Source organism: Macrotis lagotis, chromosome X, assembly GCF_037893015.1.
Source record: "Macrotis lagotis isolate mMagLag1 chromosome X, bilby.v1.9.chrom.fasta, whole genome shotgun sequence".
Classification (NCBI taxonomy): domain Eukaryota; kingdom Metazoa; phylum Chordata; class Mammalia; order Peramelemorphia; family Peramelidae; genus Macrotis; species Macrotis lagotis.
Window position 1 is genome coordinate 560,720,105 of NC_133666.1, and position 16,110 is coordinate 560,736,214.

Here is a 16,110-nt window from a genome sequence, read left to right on the forward strand (position 1 = left end):
TGTTTAATTCCTAACTTTTCTTTATAGGAATCAAAATGCAAAATTACATTTTAATAAATTTCATTTCATATAACTTCTTGAAAAGAAATATCAATTCAACTTAGGACTAACTTTTCTTAGTTCAATGTTTGTATGGAAAAAATAATTAAGCAGCCTGTTCAGAAAAGCATAATCAGTTCATGGGCATGCAGGTATCAATTTTATCTTATAAAAATTTTTCCATGTTCCAGTTGCTTCATTCCTTATTACATGCTGCAAAAGGCAGTAATAATTTTTATAGCCAAATATCACTTCATAAGATACCAGGTAGCTTTCAATATTTACCATATAAGTCATGCATGAAATTTAAACATTACAAAAAATGACTTACCAGTTGACACTCCTGAAATATGCACATTTTCAGAATGTTCTGCAAGAGCACCATTTCCTAAAATTAAACATAATGAATAAACTAATTTCCAAGATAAAATTTGTAAAATTTTCTTCAGATCCATTTTCTTTAAAAGGACAAGGAAAGACTAAGCTACTTTTATTAGTTTGCAACTTAAAAATTAAAGATCCTAGGCACTAATCTTTTTAAAGAGAAAATGTTTTAGAAACCACTACAACACATCATTATATACAATATATTATTTATGTTGAGCATATAAGTCTTGCTAACATCAAGAAGAGTTTTTTGCCTCTGTCAAATTCACTTCATAAAGTATTTTTAAGAAGTTTCACAAGTGGGGCCGGCTAGGTGGCATAGTGGATAAAACACTGGCCTTGGAGTCAGGAGTACCTGGGTTCAAATCTGGTCTCAGACACTTAATAATTACCTAGTTGTGTGGCCTTGGGCAAGTCACTTAACCCTGTTTGCCTTGAAAAAAAACCCTAAAAAAAAAGAAGTTTCACAAGGGAAAGGGGAAGGAAGTCAGGTGGAATCTCTAGTGGGCTGCATTATTAGAAGTTAAAAAGAGAAGTTTAATTATGACAGAGGAAAAATTAGAGAGACATGTACAAGGGAAATGGAAGATAATGTTAATATGTAATTCCTCTATAATATATATAATATCTATCTACCTATCTATCTATTGATGTTCTCAGTAAATGAAGATTAAAAATGTGTTGGTGCTACTCTTGTTCATTTAGTTCCCCACTCTGGGCATTTTCAGTGGATGTTCCTTTGCCTGGAATTCTCTCTCCTGGCTTTGCTGATTTCCTTCAAGTCTCAGGTAAAATCTTTCTCCTATAAGAGGTCTTTCCTGATCATAAAGTAAGTACTGTCTCTCTATTGATTAGTTCCAATTTATCATATAAACACACACACACACACACACACACACACACACACACAACTTGTTTGCATCAAGTGATTTGCACTGTTTTCTCCTCTATGAGGTTTTTAATTTGAGAATAGATTGTCTTTTGCCTTTCTTTGTCTCCTCAGTACTTAGCACAATGCCTGGACTACAGTAGATAATCAATAATTATTTACTGAAACATCAATGTTTTATGATGACCAATTATGAATGACATTCTGATCCAGATCTCGTCAAATGATTCTGCAGGAGAGATGGAGGTTGGTGACTTTGCACAGCACTCCCCCACTTAAATCCAATTCACTTGCATGTCATGGCATCACTTCTCTTAATGTCATGGTGTTCTTAGAACAAAGGATTATCAATAAAAGCAAGTTATTCTCATCAATATAAAGATTTAAGATAATTTTAAAGGCTCATGACAAAAAATGATATCCACCTCCAGAGAAAGAAGAAATGAAATCTGAATACCAATAAAAGCAAACTATTTTTCACTTTATTTTTTTCCTGGTTGATTTTTTTGTCTGTATTTTCTTTCATAACATGACTAATATGGAAATATTTTTCATGATTGTTCCTAAATAACCAATTATCAAATTGCTCACCATCTCAGGAAGGGGGAAGGTGAGGGAGGGAGAAAACTTGGGAAGGTAAAATTTTAAAAAGTGAATTGTCAAAAAATTATTTTGGCATGTAATTTGAGGAAAAAATAAAATATTATTTAAAAAATAAAAGGGGAAAAATTAAAAAATAACTACTGGTTGACTTTCCAAGACTTTCCCAGGGTTTATTGACTATACCACACATTTTGGTACTTGATCATATTTATGTTGTAATTGTTTTTCTTATGTTTCACAAAAACATCTCTTTAATATATCACCACATATTTTCCAAGTCTAACATAAAACCTTAAATATCTGTTAAAATAAATAACTGAATTTTATCTACTAAGACACAATAAAGTACAACCCTGAAGTGTCTCCCAGTAAAACTATTGGGAATATTTATTTCCTAAAGGTAAATTATGCCAATGTATATTTATAGTTTCTAAGTTTTGATATTGAGTCATTTTTCAGTCAGGTCTGATTCTGAGACCATGATCAACATTTTCCGACCCCATTTGGGGTTTTCTTGGCAAAGATAGTATAGTGGCTTGCCATTTTCTTTTTCAGTTCCTTTTATATATGAGGGAACTAAGGCAAAGGGGTAAAGTGTTCTTTTCACTAAGTGTCTGAGATTAGATTTGAACTTCAGGAGATGAGTCTACCCAACTCTACATGTAGTACTCTATCCTATTTTTATAAGTATATCAATTATTTTAGAACATAGATGGAAATACTAAGAAAAATCTCATTTTCAGCTTAATGAAAACTATATTCTTCCGCATAATTAGAAATTAATGTCTAATTACAACCAAGTAAAATTTAAAGCACAAGTGTAGGATCCATAAGTAAATTAAATGTTAATAATTTTATATTGTAACTATAAGTACTAATCCTGCAAAATAGACTATTTGTTTTTTTTCTATTCTCTATGTACAGAATTCAAAGTAATGGAAAATTCAAATTACCAGAATTTTTTAGACATTCTACTCTCATGAGAAATAAGCAAACTAACATGAAAGATTTATTGAAAAAAAAATAACTTTAAGGGGGAGAGGAGCTAACATTTATTTATATATAGATAGCATTTATTCTGTGCCAGGCACTCTGCTAGGCTATGATTATCTTATTTAAGCCTCACAACAATCTTGGAAAGTAAGTGCTATTATTCCCATTTTGCAGATGAGGAAACTGAGGCAAACAAAAGTTAAATGATTTACCCTGGGCTACATAGCTCTCGAGTGTCTGATCTGAACTCAGGTCCTCTCTCTATTCTTTGCATCACCACACTGCCCTTACTTATATTTCCTAAATTTTAACTATACTTCAATACATCAATGAAACCATAATCTCAGCTTTCTGGATACTTCCTCCATCCATTTAGATCTTAAATAATCCATTCCTTCTCATGCAGTGCAATTCTGGGAGTTTTTTTTTCCCCTTGAATTCTCCAAAGAAATTTTACACAACAGTTTGAAGTTCTTACTCTATTCTTTTTTTTGCATATTAATATAATAACCTCATTATTCATGGCTAACACTCACTACTCTTTCTGAATATACACAGGGCTTTTGTCACTTTTGCATAAGATATCAATAGAAATAAACTGTAGACTACTTGCCTCTGTCACATGTCTCTCTGAATCACTCCTAACTTTGATTATTCACAAAAAAAGTTATGTATAAGATTTATAATCCTAAAGTATGACTGGTAAGAGATTTGTGTTTTTAAGAAGGTGATGATTTGCAAACAAGGAAAGTCTGGGATCAATTTCCTAAAGACAATCTAAGCCACAGCCTATTTCTAACAACACTGAGATAATGGGCAACAATTAAATGTTTCTAAGTGATGTGTCAATTTCAAATTACTCAAAAACTGCCTTTCTGTAGACTGCATGTTTTCATTATTCCATCCCTCAAATATTAGGGATAAATCATTACAGCAAAGATTAAGTAGATTATTTTATATGATCAGAGAAGGAAACAGTTATCTAATCTACATGTGACTAAGAATCCTCTTTACATAATATCTGACAAGTTATCATCCAACTTGTGCATGAAGATCTCAGACACAAGAGAGGAGGGGACAGAAGGTGACTTAAACAGGAGGGCAATTGTGGAGGAAAAAGTCAAAAACTATTCACCTTCAAAAAATTCATTATAAATAGAGGGATAAAAAGAAGAAAGGTAGCAGAAACAGTGATTGAGGTCTTGACTTGTTAAAGAGATGTGGGGGAGGCTAGGTGGCACAGTGGATAGAGCACCAGCCTTGGAGTCAGGAGTACCTGGGTTCAAATAGACCTCAGACACTTAATAATTACCTAGCCATGGGGACTTGGGTAAGCCACTTAACCCCATTGCCTTGCAAAAACCTTAAAAAAAAAAAAAAAGATGTGGAACAGAGGAACGAAATCACTTCAATTATACATTCTTTTTTGTTGTTCCACCTTCTTCTCTGTAAAGTGGAACATGGGGTAAATGGGAAGGAAAAATTATAAGAGGATGTAATACAGAAGGAAACCATAATAAACTATAAATATATTGTGAATGCAAATATAAATTTACAACTGTGAATATAAATAGAATGAATTCAGCCATTAAGTGGAAGAGGGCAGAAGAATGAATTACATGCAGGAAAATAATGAAAAAAGTAAGAAGAAAGGAGGTCAGCAGTATTAAATTTCAAATTGTAGTAGAAACTAACAAAACTATTTGGCACTATTCTAAAAGGAATACATTAAGTACATAGTTCTAGGAACAAACAAAAAAAAATAGAACAGGGATCAATATATGGAAAGACACTAGCTAATGGAGTTAAGAATCACTTGAAAAATGCTGAGAAAATTGGAAAGAGGCCTAAAATTAGACTAAAATCTCATGCCATATGCTACAAAAAACTTCAACTCAAAATGAGACCCTAAATATTAAAAAGTAAATCATAAACAATTAAAGGATCAAAGGAGATAGTTTTCACAACTATAGACAAGGAAAGAATTCTTAATAAAAAGGTATAGAAGAGACGAAATGGAAAATTTTGATAATTTAATAATTGGATCATTTAAAATAAAAGTCCTAAATCCAACATATTCATGGAACTGATTCAAATATAAAATAAAAAGATATTCCCTATAGATAAAAGAAGGCCAACAGGCAGTTTTCAGAAGATGAAATGAAAAGGACTAATCAACTATATGAAAAAAAAAATTTTTGCTTAACACCAATAAAAGAATTGCAAATTTAAACAACTGAAATTCTACTTCACACTCATCACACTGACAAAGACATTTAAAAAAGACAATTACAGTTGTTGAAGAATCTGGGGAATTTGGGATACCAATGCACCACTAGTAAAACTAAATTTGTCCAATAAGTCTGGAAAGCAAAAAGCCATTCAATTATACATACTTTTTGACCCAGCAATCCACTACTAAGAAATGAGCAGGAATTATATGTACAAAAATATTTATAAGATTACTTTGTCATAAAGAACGAGAAATATAATGAATATCTCTCAAAGGGGTATAGTATATAAATTTAATGGAACATTAGAATGATGCTGTTGCACGAGAAGTTGGTGCCACCAATAAAGATTGAGAGCTCTTGGTGAAAGTAAAGAATTTGACTAGCCCTGGAGGATTTTTATTTCCTAAACCTGATAAATTCACAGATTAAAATCTTATTCCTAGAGAGACAGCAGCTTGAGGACAGGGTGAATAATAAAGGTCCAGGTGAGGTGATTGAGGGAAAGAATGAAAGAAAAGGGACCAGGAGAACTGACTGGGCTGAGACTGCCATGGAGCAGAGGCCTTAAGCTTGAGGACTGCCTATACAAAGGCAAGACTGCCTGAGGATAAGGAGAAGGAAAAAACAGTCATAAGAGAAAACTGGCTTAGACTGGCCACAGTGAACAGAGGCCATAGTTCTCGGGTGGCTCAGGCTGAGAGCATGGGGTATAGCTTAAAGAAAGAAAATGCATATCCCACAAAGAGGAGAAAAGGAAGAAGAGGCTTCTCTTTTGGGACCCCTTACTTAAATGCATTTCCATAGTGGGTTGGAAAAAGGGTGCTTAGGGAGTGGTTTTTGCACCTGGATCCAGGTTCTTTCCAATATGTAAGCTACAGGGGTGATCTTCCAAGGAGAGGCCTAAGACAGCACTCACTACACATGGGTGATGGTCTATACATTAGTCTTTCCTGTCCAAAGGGTGTGATCTTTAAGTCCAGCATGTCATTTCCAGTGTCCTGTATCAACACTATTATTCTGTCATTTTTCAGTCATGTCTGATAATTCATGAAACAATTTGGAATTTATAAGTTGAATCATTCTTCAGTCACTCTTTATGACCTCACTTGGGATTTTCTTGGCAAAGATACTAGAGTGGATTGTCATTTCCTTCTCCAGTTCATTTTACAGATGAGAAAACTGAGACAAACAAGGTTAAATGATTTGTCCAGGGTCACAGTTAGTAAGTAGTTGAAGCTAGATTTAAATTCAAGTCTTTCTGATTCCAGTTCTGGCATTATGCCTCCTAACTACCCCTTCAAATGATACAAAAATGAAAAAATGTAAATGAAAACAACTTTTTAAGGCTTAAAAAAATGCTGATCAATGCTCTATCAGTCAACTATAGATGATTCCAGAAAACTAAAGATGATGCCTGCTTCCCCCTTTTTACAGTGTGAGGTAATAAAACAGAGGTATAGACTAAGTCATACATTTTCAGATTTGGTCAATGTATTTCATTATACAATGCTTTTTTCTTATACGGAGTGAATTTTTTTTTGGAGGGGGGATATTTGGGGGGAGATGATGGTTACTTAAAATGAGTCAAAATAATAAAATAATAAACTACCAATTAAGCATAAGAAAAACACCCAGAAGAGACCAGAAGAGTTCTAAAAGTAATAGAGAGAGGAGGGAGGAAAGGGCAGTGCTGGTTCTATTGTGCTAAATTAATTTAATTTTTAAAAAGGATGTAAATAATAGACTTGCAATTTCAGATACACTCCTTTTTCTATTCTTTATGTTAAGATCATAATAAAAATAAAACAATTTTTAAAAAGAAAAAACAGAATGGATAAAGCAGGGAGGAGAAATGTTGAATAATAAGAAGGTATAATTATGGGAGATAATACCTCTAAGAATCACAAGAGGGGCTAGTATGGTGGAAGAAATATGGATGAAAATCAATGGAGATAGATAGAAACAGAAGTGTTACTGGAATATACCACTGAACACCTAAACAGAAAGGAGAAATAGATTAGGATTTTGGAAACATAAACTTGACAAGAAGCATCATGAGAAGGATTTGCTAGTTCTTTCTCTGACAAAAACAGCAGCCAGTAACTACTTGTCTTACAGCTTCATCTTTCAAAAGTTGTAAAAAAAGAAGCTAAAATTCTAGTCAGGATTTATGTGATTCTAACTTACAGAAGAATTGGTTTCTGAATGGGAAGTGACAGAAATATTGTGGCAGTTGACTAGGTTTGGAAGGAAGTTGAGGAAAATAGTCTAATATGCATCCTTGATTTTAGAAGAATAATTTTCAAAGAGTTGAAATAGATCTAAAAAAAGGCTAATAATTTACTTCAACTCAGAAAGTTTGGTAAACTCATGAATGAAATTATGAAGATACAAAAGGAACCAGTTCCAATGAGGAAAAAAAAAAGTCTGAAGATATTGATATAGAAATAAAGTGAATATGCAAGCATAAATATTTTTAAACAGAGTAAATATATATTAATTGAAAGTAACTAGATAAATAGAAGAGCATATAGTGCAGTACTACAAAGACAGGGTCTGAAGTTCATAATCTCAGAAGGAGGATGAGATTAATGAAGAAAAGTAAGGGTAAGAAAAAAGAGATGGGCAGGCAGGTGATAAAACAAATTAGGAGACCAAAACAGAATTCATCTTTATCTCTTAAGCTCCCTCCTTCATACCCCAGTTCTTTCTAAATTTCCCTTATCAATATATATATATATATATAAATTTCCATATTGAATCTGTTAACAAATGAAAATTTTTATTTTATATATGCCCTCCTCTCCAATCATTAGCAGCCCATCTTCCCAGGTATGAGTTTAGAACTAGATAGTTTGTGCAACATGATCCTTCCACTATATCACACCAACTGAGGCAAAGATGATGGATAGACATGACAAGTGTTGGAAAAGCTGGGAGAAAATAGATATAATTGCTAAGAAGCTATGAAATGATTCAATTACTTAAAAATAACAATTTGTAATAATTCCAAAGTTATTAAACTATTCATATCCTTTTACCTTCCTATCTTTTACTAGAAATGCACCTAAGGATGGAAAAGAAAGAAAAATGTTATGTTTATTAAAATGGTCATACACCACAATCAATGGGTGCTACTTCCATGTTTTCTGATTCTATAAAACATGTTGCTATAACATGGGGGTGATGATCAAACCATCTTGACAGACTTGCTCATCTCATCAGTGCAACAATCAAGGACAATTTGGGGATATCTGCGATGGAGAATACCATCTGTATCCAGAGAAAGAATTGTGGAGTTTGAACAAAGACCAAAGACTATTACCTTTAATTTAAAAAAAAACCCACCTGATATCTTATGTAATTTTGCTATCTCTTATACTTTATTTTTTTCCTTAAGGATATGATTTTTCTCTCATTACACTCAACTTAGATTAATGGATACCATGGAAACAATGTACAGACTAATAGACTGCCTTCTATGGGGGCTGGGGGGAGGGAAGCAAGATTGGGGGAAAATTGTAATCTTCAAAATTGAAATCTTTCTAAAAAACATTGCTATAAGCATTTTTTATCCATGTGGTTTCTTGAGAAACAAAAATTAGTGTATTTCTAACTTTTTCTACAAAAAATCGTGGGCCACAAAGAAATCATTCAATAATTATATGACATTAATTACTACATTTTAAAAAGTAAGAAAAGATAAAGCAAAGTTTAGGTTACTTCAGCTTTTGCCTTTTAACTTTTTTTTTGCATATTCTCTGGAAGAAAAAAAGAAGCAAAATCAAAGCTGAAAGTTTTTCCTTCTCTTAACTTTTCAGTCTCATCTAAATCAATAGGCCTATTCTCTTTTTGATAGTCTTCTTTTTCCCAAAATGGTTTTATAAAACCCATTTTTGTTATCTTACAGCTTTTGCTCACTGAGCTTCATAGCATTCCCATCACTAACTCTTTGAGGAATATGCCCAACTTTTGAATTCATGCTCTTATCTTCTATCCCCTTGTTTAAGTTTTTTTTTTTAAGATTTAAGTTAGTCAGGTGGCTAGGAGGCGCAGTGGATAAAGCACCGGCCCTGGAGTCAGGAGTACCTGGGTTCAAATCTGGTCTCAGACACTTAATAATTACCTAGCTGTGTGGCCTTGAGCAAGCCACTTAACCCCATTTGCCTTGCAAAAATCTAAAAAAAAGGAAAAAAAAAAGATTTAAGTTGGTCAAGGTAATGTCACTACTCTTATCCATCCTATTCCATTTTAATAAGGTATACTGGAAAAGCACAGGATGTGAAGTCATAAAATAAGTAAATCACAGTTTTGTAACTTCTTACCTTTGGGACTTCCTTCTCTAGGTCTATTTTCTTATCCGCAAAATGATGGGGGGGGGGGGGGGGCTAGACTAGTTGAGTTGCAAAATCCCTTCAAGAGCATTCCAGGGTCCTATTCCATTCAATTACTTAAGGCTAAAATCATATATCTGACACCAGGAAAGAGCTGGATTCAAAGCCTAATTTCAATACTTACTAATTTTCTAATCATGGATATAAGTACTCATAAATGTTGTTTAATCTATGACTTAATTTCATTATATCTCATCTCTCTGGATCATCCTATGTCAGTGACTCCCATGTCATGCAATCAATTCCAAAGTTCTTAAGAGTGACTTTGAGAGTGTACTTATATCACTTCTTCTGCCGACTATGTGAGCACTTGTTCTGTTTGAGCACTCCATAAAAAGATCTTTTAGTAATTTGGAATTTGAACAATGTGGCAGTGCTCTCTATTGTAACGGTTGAATGTCTGGCAGTTTAGCTCAAGAAAAGACCTCAGTGTCTTTTATCTTCTCCTGCCAGGTGATCTTCAAAATAGTCCTAAGATAATTCAAATGGAGAGGCAATTCAGTTTTCTGGCATGGTGTTGGTAGACTGTCTAGGTTTCACAGACATACAACAATGAGATCAGCACAATGGCCTTCAGTTTGGTAGTCAGTTCAATATCTCTACTCTCCTACTTTCCTTCAAAGCCTCCCAAACACTGAGCTAGCTCTGACAATGTGCACATCAATGTCATTAATAATATGTATATCAAAAAAATAAAAATATGCATATCTTTGGAAGGCATACTGCTAAAGTAAGTAAATTTATGTACACAGCATTCAAAACTTCTCCATGTTCTAAGACTGATGGTATGCCCTCATCAGAGAAGGTGCACTGTGTTCCATGAGCAAGGCAAAACTGAAGTAGCTCAAAAGAAATGTGAGATGTGCAAATTTAGAGAATGTACCCCAAATTTGATGTCATTTTGATCCTCTTTGAGAATGAAGGACATCCATTAACATCTCATAGTGCTATAAATATATATTTCACATATTTATATGAATATATTTAAGCATTATATAGTAAGCATTTCATATCTTAGTGCTATATTTGTGTATATATATATGAAACTTTTACAAAACTAAAAAAATGTTAAATTTCAGCTATTATTTTGTTTTTAGTAAAGTTAAATTTATGCCCATGAATTAAAGGTCTCCAGGTCACACCACTTATTGCTCACATCTTATATACTTGTATGCAGACAAACACTTGATGCCATAAGTTACATGACTATATGTGTGTGTGTGTGGGGTGTATATATTGTGTTTATACACACACACACACACACACACACACACTCACACACACACACACACACCCCCTATATAAGCTTGCTTACTGGATACCTCTTGTAACTAATTTGTCCTTTTCTCTTCTTATATTACTGGGCTTGGAAGATCAATTTGAATTATTTTTCCCCCTTCTTTTTTTAAAGTCCTCTTGACCAATTCAGTAAATCATCAGGCAAATTCCATTAATTAGCTCTTCCTAGGTTTACTTCAATTCCTGATTTAAAATGTACCATTCCTATAGTATAAGCTATGGTCTAGAAATATAAATCCCATTTTGAGAAATATTCTCAGCTGTTTACTTCTTTTGTCAACCATTTTTCTGAATACTCTTCTATCACAATCACTATCATTAGGAAGAAAACCCTTAACGTATCCAATTTTTTGTTCAATCTTTAATCCTTTAAAATTCTTTCTAACCATCTTGTGGTATCATCAATGCTGGGAAGTGATTGTCATGTTTGATGAGTCTAGGGAGGTTCATAATCCTAAGGATTATTAAGGAAAAAAAACCCAGTTAACTAGATAAACTTCTGCAAGGACTTAATAAACATAGCTATTCATCTCTTCTTCCTCTGATCAGAACTGGATCGCTTCTCACCTAAATGAAGCAGAAATATAAGGGAGGGTGAATAATTTAACCTAACAGAAATCTTTTATTAACTTTTACCAACTGGTCTTTAGGAAAAAACATTTTGAGGAAGTTTGTTTAGGATATATAGAAGAATATTTTGCTGATTTTTATGTAGCATTTGCTCCAAAGTTTTCAAGTCTTCCTCAAATAAGTCTACAGACAAGACACGAAGCCATTTTTTCTCCACATTCTCTCTCTCTCTCTCTCTCTCTCTCTCTTTTTTTTTAAGGTTTTTTTCCAAGGCAAACAGGGTTAAGTGGCTTGCCCAAGGCCACACAGCTAGGTAATTATTAAGTGTCTGAGAGCGGATTTGAACCCAGGTACTCCTGACTCCAGGGCCAGTGCTTTTATCCACTACCCCACCTAGCCGCCCCATCCACATTCTCTTTAATAACTGTCTTCACTGAATTCCAAGGACAAGATGATAAACATTAAGTTATAACAAGACTGTAAGTTGCCTATGATGCCTAGATCAATTTTAAGTGAAATTCTTCTCTTTTAATATTTTCTCCACTGAATAATATTCAGTTTTACAATTAAATAACATTTGCTGACAGGAAAGAGCAAATATTAACAAGTACTAGTCCTAAAAAAATAATAAAAAAACAAGTACTAGTTTCCTTTGGGTTAGCCATAAATTGCCTAGTAAAAGAATTATCTTCCACTATAGATAAGGTCATGATTCTAAACTGAACTTTCACTAAAGGCACAAAAATGATAAAATTAGTAAGGAAAAAAAACTTTATCCATTCATTTGTTTAGGTTTTGTTAGCAACATGTAAACAAATACAGTTAGGTGGAAGGTGGACAAAGCACTGGGCCTGGAGTCAAGAAGACTTGAATTCAAATAAAGCCTTAGATACTTAGTAGCTGTGTCATCCCAGGTCATCCCACTTAAGCTTCCTACAGTTGTTGTGAGGATCAAATAAGATAATAATTATAAGGCATTTAGTACAGAGACTGGCACATAAATATTAACTTTCCTTATTATATGATACATTTCAAGGTTCTAGAACAAACATCAGAATTAATTTCAGGGGAATATGAAGAATGATCACATTTAGAACAATTATATTAACTGGTTAAACTTGAGCCCATAGTCACAAATCTAAAACTATTTAGGGGGCAGACTATTTGAAAAATCTAAAGATGCAGCACTCTCCAAGTAAACCACAGTGATGCCCTAAGGCAGGGGTAAGGAACATCAGGCCTGTCATACAAGGCCCCCAAATCATTTGTGCTGATGCTGCCACAACTGCAGGTAGAACTCAAAAATTTAATGAATCTAGAAACTAGATTTAATTAAATTAATCAATTGAATTAATTGTTTGACCAAATACAGAAGAATTTTTAAGTTGATAATTTTGTATGACCATGTATGGCCTTTGGCAGAAAAAAGGTTCTCTACCTTGCCCTAAAGGAATATAAATAGGACTCCAAAGTTTTTTTTTTTTAACTGGCTTTCTTTTTTTAGTTTCTTGTCAGCATCCATTACTTACTGTCACTGTCACCAAAACTGGTCACTAGTTTTCCTCGGCTGTTAGCCACTCACTCCTCTCTTTTTTCTTTATTGTGTTTCTATTCTATTTCTCAACTTTTAAACCAAATAGTATGGTTTTGAGTCATAGCAGGCAAAAAAAGATGTGCCTTTCCTTTTGGTCAGTGAAATGAACAATCAGGATGAATGAATGAATGAATGTTTACTTAACATACAGTGATATGCCCTGGGGATACAAACAGAAAAGTTAATCCCTTCTCTCAAGGGCTCCCATTCTATATATCCCATCTGATGCAAAGTGGTCACTTTTAGCTTTGTGGTTCAGGCCCTCATCACTTCCAAACCTGAACTACATTATCCTAGTTGGTATCCCTGACTTATCTCTCCCCACTCCACACCATCCTCCACATAGCTGCCAAAGTGGTCTTCCAAAAGTACAAGTCTATCCTTCCCTTACTCACTCCTCACCCACAACACATATAGACAGAATAAAACTGCAGTGCTTCCTTCAGGAACAAGTATAAATATCTCTATTTGGCACACCATTCTAGAATTCTTATACTTTAATATCCCTTCACCTAACTGGCCTCTTTGTTGTTCCTCACAAAGTGAAGCTGGGGAGAGCTCTGGGCTCAGAGAGATGTCAACTTTTTGAAACTGAAACTTTCTCTACTGTTATTCTCCATTCTGTGTTGGCTCTTTGACGTCTCCACTTCCTCCACTTTGATCTTTTTGGTCATGTCCTTTGGAGCAGGAGCAGGTGCAGTACATAGAAAGTCACTCAGAAGTAGTAGGTACCGCCTTAGCCCCTGCTTAGTGACTGCCCTGTGGGCTAGGCATTGGAGAATACTTGGAGGCAGGTGCTAAACCACTCCTCAAACATGGCCTTGTCCCACCCACCATGGAAATACTGAGCAAAAGATCCTTCCAGGCAGGTTCTCTTTTTTTCCTGCTCACTCAGCCTGGTTAAGTCTGTTCTGATTTCTTCTCTCTTCTCTTTTCTCTAAATGGGAACCACATGTTCTGGTTCTGACCCATGCCACTAGTCCAATATGGTCCCAGCTACATGCAGCTGAATCTATGTTGATTTAAGCTTCTTTTCTTTTCCCATTTTCCTTTTAATTCTGACTACTCACCTTCTTTCCCAGTTTGTAACTTTTCTCATAGCTTATAACTATGCCCTTTATTTTTCGTTTTTAACTGTCTCTTTGTTGCTTAACTTTATTAATTTCTTAAGAAACTACTACCTTCAAGAAACTACTATCTCCTTTAAGAAATTCACTATCATTGCTTTTCTAAAGGCCTTAACTTGTGTAGCAGTTTGTGGACTTTTTGCAGTAGCCTGTCAACTTTGTAGAAACTTGTAAACCATTTGTGTAACCTTTAGATTGTGCAAGCCATTCTCACCTTCCAGAGTTGGAAAATGGTTAAGTTATTCACAATAATGAACCACATACATTGATCTTTAAGTCCTCTTTCCCAGAAGTCCATTTCCTCCCATCTTCAAAATGATACTCCATCTACAAATTCCATGTATTTTCAATGAATATCCTGCATTCCTAGAATGTTCTCTTTCCTGACCTCCAACTCTCATCTTCCTAGGATTCTTTCAGGACTAAGTTAATCATACCAGTAATCAGAAGTACAGATTCAAACAGCAGTAGACTTTGAAGGGCTATTTTAAAAAGCTAAATAGCTGGGCATGGTGGCACCTGCCTGTAATCACTGAAACTGACAACTTTGAGACTGGTGCATCACTTAAGTTTGAGAGTTTTGAGCTACAGTAGGGCTCAAGTTGGTATGAATGCTCAGGAGTTACCACTGAATCCTGTTTCAGTTTATAGGGGTCTTGCTGCAAACTTACATAGGCTAGAATGGAATTACTGTTGATCAGTAGAATGGTTGCCTCCCCCCCCCCCCAAAACAGTGCACACTGGACTTCCAGCATGGGCAAGAAGAGACAGTCTCAAAAAAAAGATAAAAAAAATTCAAAAAATGGGAAGAATGTCGAAGTGCAATAACAACAACAACAACAATAATAATAGTAGTAGTAATAGTATTGTTTTTCACAACTATATTCCTGATCAAAGGTTGATTTTTTTTTTAGCTATAGTGAAGAATGGAATGTTGTCCTCCCCTTTAGACTTGGAAGGAGTACTTGTTCTTTCCTCCTAGTTCTTAAACTCTGGAAAGAATTTGATCTCCCTGGAGCAAGACAGATTTTAGAAGCATAATTCTCCTTAATGAGATGTATATAAAATAATAGAATGCCCCCAGGTAAGTTTAAGGTTTTGTCTATACTTGTTACACATATTCTGTTTCCCCTTCCCTATAGGACAAGTGTCCAAATTTCCCTCAGTTCAGAGATTGATATGGTCATTACCATAATGGTTTCCACTTCCAAGTTAAAGGTAAATCCCAAAGAATAAAATTTCATGTCTAAACTATATTTTCTATTATTTTATTTTAAATACATATTTTAAGATTTACAGTTTTAGGGTTCACAATGTTTAAAAAATAGTAAGTCAAAATAGCAGAACACTATAACACATTTAATATGGATATGTCTAAAGGACATGCAGAAATAACTTTATGAAATGTCAAGCAAAAAAATAAAATCAGAAACATAAGAACAAAGTACACAACAAATTTAGACCATGTAAAAAGAAAAGAGGATTATATATGAATAGACAAGAAATGGAGACAAAGAAAATGATAGGAAAATTAAGGCAGTTTATTCTATAAATTTTATTTATATGAATGCAAATAGTTGTAAAGCATGCATATTTGATTATATTGAATTTCATTATTATTTACTTTTGGAAAAAAATTTTAACAGCAAAAATAATGGACAAATTCCCATTTGGGGAGACAAGAACTTGTAAGATGCTGCCACTAGGTTATTTTGTTTTGAACTTACCTGTAACTCTCTTGTAAGATTCTCTTGGCAAAGATATTAGAGTGGTTTGCCATTTCTTTCTCCAGCAAGGTTATTAATAAATTACTGGAAATCTTTAATTCAAACATATAGCACACAATTAAGTCACTTGTGCTTCTTTCAAGAATTAACCTTATTAACCTTAAAGTTGTCTTACTTTTCTTTGTAATCCCAACATATAACACCATGCCTAACATGTAGTGAATACATAATAAATTATTATTGACTATAAAATT

The 16,110-nt window shown here is 33.9% G+C and overlaps 1 protein-coding gene across 2 annotated transcripts in view; it reads right to left on the minus strand.

Moving 5' to 3' along the window:
- Nucleotides 1-16,110, minus strand: part of LRP12 (LDL receptor related protein 12) — a 138,410-nt gene that overhangs the window by 76,651 nt on the left and 45,649 nt on the right. The window contains exon 2 of one of the 2 annotated variants that reach the window (XM_074200939.1): nucleotides 371-427. The exons of the other annotated variant lie outside the window; for it this stretch is intronic. Coding sequence (XP_074057040.1) covers nucleotides 371-427 — 57 coding nt within the window. The remainder of the gene's footprint in view (nucleotides 1-370; nucleotides 428-16,110) is intronic. 2 annotated transcript variants of the gene reach the window in all.